The sequence below is a fragment of the Pseudopodoces humilis genome, chromosome 5, assembly GCF_049639895.1.
Source record: "Pseudopodoces humilis isolate 2021_Gansu_Grassland_sample_001 chromosome 5, ASM4963989v1, whole genome shotgun sequence".
Classification (NCBI taxonomy): Eukaryota; Metazoa; Chordata; class Aves; order Passeriformes; family Paridae; genus Pseudopodoces; species Pseudopodoces humilis.
This window is the reverse complement of record NC_142204.1, coordinates 26,659,202-26,665,581: the sequence shown is the minus strand read 5'-3', so window position 1 is coordinate 26,665,581 and position 6,380 is coordinate 26,659,202. Positions and strand designations below refer to the sequence as shown.

Genomic DNA, 6,380 nt, shown 5'->3' with positions numbered 1-6,380 from the left:
CAGAGAGTGGTCACCCTGATACATCCGTCCTCAGGAGAAGTGCCTTAGACGTCTCCAAGCCACGGTTTTCTTCCTTTTTTGCAAGAGCAACACCAAGTACCTTGGAATTAAAAGAACTATCAAGGTGATGGACACTCATGACAGCTGAAGTTGGTGCAACCAGACACTTCCTTATGGATTTTGGGCACATTTCTACCAGTAAATTGTCTGCTTGGATTGATTAATGACTTCTGAATTGCAGTGAGAATTTGGCAAATTGAAGTTGGTTGAAGAACAGCCACCAAAACCTGAGTGTAAATTACAAACTGCAGAATTTTCCAGTTCAAAGAAAAACAGAAAGAAACAGGTGCAAAATACCTTTCCTTAAAAAAAAAATGTTCTATTCAGTCTCTTGGGTGGACTCTGGGAAGCTGGTGACACTGGGTAGCCTCTTGTTGCTGATCTTCTCACAAATACTGGTAAAAGAGGTAAATATTGTTCTTTATTTGAAATAATGGAATTGCTTATATCACAGATTTTTTTAATTTTTTTTTTCATTTGAAACAGGTTCTTTAAGGAGCTTTGGGTTCAATATTAACTTTTCTGCTTTCAGTTCCTCTGTTACATTTCTTACCTGTCTTAATTTGTTTTAGCTACTTGGTTAGAATTTTGCTCTTGTTTGCAGCCAGATTATTTCATGGAGTGTTTGTGAGTAGATCTCATGGAATCCTTCCTTTCCTTTTCCAGCCTGTCTAAATTGACCAATGCTCCTGGAGATTTTAATGCAGCACATCCATATCAAATAAGAGCTCTGACATCCTGACTAGTATTTGCCTGTGATTCGTGTACAGACAATAACCTGAGGTTGCTCAGGAAGGTCTTGCTAAAGATTTGCTACCTGCCTTGCTTGCTCTGCCAAGAATAACAAAGAGGCAAGGAAAGGGTAAAAATTTGGCTTGCATCCACAAAGATACACAAGACATTCACACTTCTGATGATAATCTTCATTTGCTTTCATGTTGCAGGCTATGTCTCCCACCCTGATGGATATGGCTCTGCATTCCTTTGATGACCAGTACCTGGGGTGCAGAGAGGAGATGATGGAAGAACTGGAGCAAGGAGACTATTTTCAAAAGGAAATAGCTGATAACAAGGACTACTTTCGTCTCTGGAAGAAGGCTCAGGAGGCTTTGCTAAAGAGCCCTGTAGGTCTCTTAAGGGAAATGCGTGCCAGCCATGCCATAGTCCTCATGGCTTACACCATGAACTCCTCCCTGCACTCGCAGCTGAACCGGGCTACATCTACAGCAGGAATCTCTCCAGAGCACTACAGACACAAGTTCAGTTTTAAATATTTTCACTTCTACCTAACAACTGCTATCCAGATATTGAAGGAATGGCAGAGCAGCAGGGGGGAACATAAGTGCTACCAGGTGCACAGGGGTGTAAAGGACTTACATATCGAGGCCAAGGTAGGCAGCAGGGTGCGATTTGGCCATTTCACTTCTACCTCTCGCCTCAGGAGTGAAGCCCAGAAGTTTGGGAATGAAACTTTGTTCACTGTGACCACTTGCCTGGGAGCAGCTGTGCAAGGCTTTTCTTATCATATATCTGAGAAGGAAGTCCTCATTCCCCCTTATGAGATATTTCTTGTCAAAAGCTTCTTTCAGACCCAGCAGGGCAACCGGCTGCATCTGCATTCTGTGGGGAACTCCAGCAAGTACCAGTGCCAGCTGGTGGAAGGTATTGTATACAGGTTCTCGTGCAAAGGGGGCACAGTCTGGTCTCCAGTGCCCCAGGCAGCCCCCAGCTGTACCTGCATGGGGCCACACTCAAGGCCAAAGCTGTACCTTGCCTGCTGGGTTTGCCTGCAAGGACTGCAAGACCCAGATTTTACCTGTTTGCTGTGGAACCTGGGACAGCCCCCCAGCACACTAAAGATGAATAAACAGCAGGGCTCAGGGTTCTTTGCAGCTCCCATTTATCCCATGTTTTGTTGCAAGGATGTTTCAGGACTCATGCCTTTGGGTCCCCAGCATTCTTGTTGGAAGAGTGGGTGACACTTGCTTGAACCAAGTAATCTATGCTGGTGTCTTGCAATGCTGCTTCAAGCCTCAGGACTATTCTAGGCTTTGGTCCACTACTACTCTGGCAAGCTACTACTTCTACACTTATCTCTGGCAAGCTGAGAGAAGTGTAAACAAAGCTACTGTCACTTTAGCAGTGACCTCTCTCCTGAGGCAGAAGGGAGAAAATGTATTCTTTGACAAAGAACACACTGAGTTTCCTGGTCTATGCTGGAATACCTCATGGGGCCTGTTTCACATCCCTGCCTTTCTGTGAGTCTACCACCAGCCCAGGACTCTTGCTTTTGTCGCTTTATACAACACTAGTGTATCAATGCAATATTTGAGCTCAAAACAATCATTTAGAAATGAGGGTTTGTGCCTCCAAAGCCAAAATAATAGAGTTGAGAAAATTACCTTCATGAGCAAAGGTTGTGTTAGGAAAAGCAAAAAGCTTTAGGCAGTGAACAGAGGTCTAAATGACTGCTCTCTTTACTTTCTTTCAGCTTCAAGAAGCGAGAACAGTGGTTATACTGCACTCATCTCTGCCATTCTCCCTGGTGTGCTTGGAGTTTCCTTGTGCTTGGCCCACAGTCTCTGATTCTCTGGCTGCATCCAGACATGTGCCCTTGAATAGCAAGAAGCCTCTGGAGTTCCTGCTGCTACAGGAGTTTCAATCTTCCCTTTGCTTTCAGATGTAACTCTCCAGTCAAGACTGGAATATTCAGTCTGGTTCATCAAAACAGACATTCTCTGGACCCATTCAATTAGGAAGAAAGTTATCTATGGCCTTTCTGAAGACTAGATCAGGGATAACCTCCACTGTAGACAGCTTTATTCTGAGGCATTCAGGAAAAGACACACAGGGACTTTGGACTCCTTACAGATTTCTTAATATCTTTACTTTTAGTGAGAAAGAGTCTGTCTGTGGGATATGGAAGGCACCAAGGCAGTAAAGTCGAGTGGGTAACTGGGCAGCTGTGCATATCTCCTTTGAGTGCAGGGAAAGTTGGTGCCAAGATGTGCATCGAAGAGTCGCATTACTGTGCTGGTTGAAGAGACAGAGAAGTACATTAAGTTGTTCAGATGCTGGCAGACCCTGAACAGCCTTTCTTTGCCACTCTTAAAACCAAGGTGGGCTAACACTTCTGGAGTGGTGTCTGACTCTGAAAAGCAAACAGAGGAAATCCAGAAGGCATTATTACAGGAGAATTACAGAGGAATAAAGGTGGATATATTTTTGACTAGATTGTTACATTTCTGAAATCAATTATCCAAACTGCTAACTCACCTGACCCATTCTTCTCCAAGACATTAGTTGGAATAAAACATAGAAAAGTTTCTTGACAGTGTTTTCTGGGATCTTGGCAAGCAGCCAGCAAAATATGGTATAAACAGCTATAAGTATGGATACTCTGATGGCTGCAGGAAGTATGACTTTGACCTGCAGTCTTCAAAGTAAGGCAAGTGCTGTAAATTAGTGAATCTTACATTTTGGTGGTTTTTGGTAAATTTGTGTAAGTCCTAATTGGTAAATTTGTATAAATCCCAGTCAGAAAACTACTTTCCATCATCCTCAGAACTATAATCCTTCAATTTGTATATACTGGTAGGTCTACACAGAATTAACCTCGTGTTTTTGGGAGGGGGAAATAGACATAGCAAAGTCAAACGCATGGCATCTACATTCAAGGGACAAAGCAATTGAAGACTGAGTAATGCCACTTTTTTCAGGCTACAGTTCCCTTAAAAGTGATTTATATTAGTCAGTTAATACACAGACTAGGTGGTGCAAGCATCTCTTGATAGGTGGAAACAAAAACATTCTCCTTGCTTGGGTGCCCATCATGATAGCATTTTGACTGCTAAGAAAGTTATGTCCTTCAGTTTGCACCTACAAGTTCTCACAAGGCCAACTAGAGATAAAGTCCAGGGGCAGTGTGTGGCTCAGAGACTGCTCCTGATGTTGCCTTTGCTTGTGCCAGAGCCCTGTAATGCTAGATCAGTTGCAGCAGACATGTTTCATCAGCTATTACTGTGGAGAGATGTGTAGTCAGAAGTGTGCAAGCAATTCTAACTTCCTGTCCCACTGTGTACTTCTAAAGTTCAACCATCCGCCTTCCCCTCCATTTCTTTCCCATGGCAAAAGGGGTGTGAAATTGTGTGAAATGGCAAAACTGATTTTAGCTTTCACTGCTGTTCAGAGCTGAGTCTGGGCCTCCACACCACTTCTTCTACTCTCATGGCATCAAAGACCTGGCAAATTGCAGCAAGGAAGGGTGACATGCTCCAGATCAAGTCTTTTCCTCCAATTTAATAGGCCTGTAATAACAGCTACTAACCTTCCTAAAAGACCCAGAGTAAAGCAGGAACAAAACGGCCTTCATATTGATCAAATATCTTTTCTGCCATATTTCAAATGATGAGGGTTCTGGAAGAAAAGAATTTGCATCCACTGCAAACACTGAAGACCTGCAATCAGTTTTCAGAATGTGACACAGGCAGTTGCCAGCCTGATCAATTCAATTCAGTTCAATATCACACAAAGTATTTCAGGACTACAGGGCATTTTCAGTGGAAAACACTCAGCAGTCACAACTAATTGTTATTTCCAGAAACATAGCAGTTAAATCATTTAGTGTTCTCTTTCAGCTTATGTTCTCGTGCCCACAGCTCCGACAACAAGACAGTTTGGCACTGTGTATTCATTTGGGTTGAATACAGCAGCTCAGCTTTCAGGTGAAAACATGTTAACAATTGCAGAGCACTCATTTTATGCTTCATGTTATATTTTCATCTGAGAACTCAGCCATCCTCTAGAGTGGAAGCAGTATTCCTGATGAAACCCTTGTGGGCTGCAGGTCCACCTTTCTAAGGATAAAAACATGAAAGATATCTAGCTTGGTTGAAGGCATATGTACAGGCTTATCTTACTGGAACAGACAAAGCCTGTTTTCACTGTCTGTGGTATCTATTTTTCTGTTTATGTGGGACCATTCAATTTTTCTTCTGTAATTTGCAGGCATACAAAAGCAGTCATTGCAAAAACTTGTTATTTCAAGGCATAGGTAAGCATTGATATTTATAAACAATAGAAATTTATAAATCCCAGTAAGAAAACATAATCTTGTATCTATTGGAATTAGAAGTGCTACACCTTTTATGTTCTGAGGACAGCAAGTAACACCGTCCCCTTTCAGCCATGGCTGTAGGTGTCTGTGATGGCACCTCTGCTGCAGGCAGGAGGGATTTGTGCTCTACCCATTCTCTCCACCAACAGAAGGCCTTTGGAGGATCTAGCAATCGGGAACCAGCATTAAGTAAATTGAAATCTCTTAAAATTGGAAGGAAGGGAGAGGAGGAATAAAATGAGATGAATCTGGGCAAACAGCACACAATAGAATTAATGACAGGCAGGCAGGCACAGGACGCAGCTGAAGCCCAGCCTCTGTATCCCTAACTCATCACATGCTGCTGGAAAACACCAGGCGAGCAGAGGGGAAAGAGGCTGAAGTTACTATCCCGTACACGTTTCAACAGGAGCATTCAGACCAAACCAGGTAGGCAGTGTAAATGTTTAATTAGAAAAGTCTCTGTGGTAAATCTTCCTGGAGCTGGAGAAATCGAAGTACAGAAATATATGTGGCCTGCCTAATTCTAGAAGGAAAATATAAAAATATATTAAAAAAAAATGAAAGTGTTAATGTGAGGAGTAAGAAGTAATTTTAGCATTAGGAGATAGAAAATCTAGAGCAGCTATAAGAAGCTAGAAAGCTATAACAAGTCTTCTCAAGACCTGTCTAGTATGTAAAATGTTTGTTGAAGAAAGTGCTATTCCTTCTAAAACAATTTGTCTTCTCAGTTGCTACTAATAAGAGAAAACAAATGACGTTCCAACAAAACACCACTGGAGTGGAAAGGTTTTAGTATCACATTGAGTGAGAGAGCAACATCCCTGAGGCAGGACTGAGATGAAATCATAGTCTGCATTATCATGGCTTAATGTTTCCTGAAAATCACAAACCTTTACTGTACATGTATTTTGCTTCCTACAGCTTATATAAGAAGATGTGTTAAAGAGCTTATTCTCTTGGCAGAGATACAAGGCAAGTGGCTGAAAGAAATACACAGCGCTGTGCAAAATATTGGGGGAAAAAAACTTTTCAGACTGGCTTGTATTTCAACACTGAGATTAAAACTTGGCAGGGAATTGTGGAAATCATTCTGGTTTTCTACTGTGACCTTGTGGGGGAGGGTGTGTTTAGTAAAATACAGCTGGGTCAGTGTCAGATGATTTGCAGCTAGCAGATAGTGCAAGAACTACAAAGGACCAAA

The 6,380-nt window shown here is 42.2% G+C and overlaps 1 protein-coding gene across 1 annotated transcript; it reads left to right on the top strand.

Moving 5' to 3' along the window:
• ART4 (ADP-ribosyltransferase 4 (inactive) (Dombrock blood group)) lies at window positions 1-3,686 on the top strand. Its single transcript, XM_005519478.3, has 3 exons — window positions 1-467; window positions 1,005-1,722; window positions 2,552-3,686. The coding sequence occupies exons 1-3, from the start codon at window positions 375-377 to the stop codon at window positions 2,644-2,646; spliced, it is 906 nt and encodes a 301-aa protein (XP_005519535.2). The 5' UTR covers window positions 1-374; the 3' UTR covers window positions 2,647-3,686.
• The last annotated feature ends 2,694 nt before the right edge of the window (window positions 3,687-6,380 follow it).

Excerpts from the sequence above, each read along its gene's own strand:
- ART4 (XM_005519478.3), top strand. The coding sequence starts at position 375 with ATGTTCTATTCAGTCTCTTGGGTGGACTCTGGGAAGCTGGTGACACTG. Across the intron at positions 468-1,004 it reads CACAAATACTGGTAAAAGAG|GCTATGTCTCCCACCCTGAT; the intron begins GTAAATATTGTT and ends TTCATGTTGCAG. Across the intron at positions 1,723-2,551 it reads CCAGTGCCAGCTGGTGGAAG|CTTCAAGAAGCGAGAACAGT; the intron begins GTATTGTATACA and ends ACTTTCTTTCAG.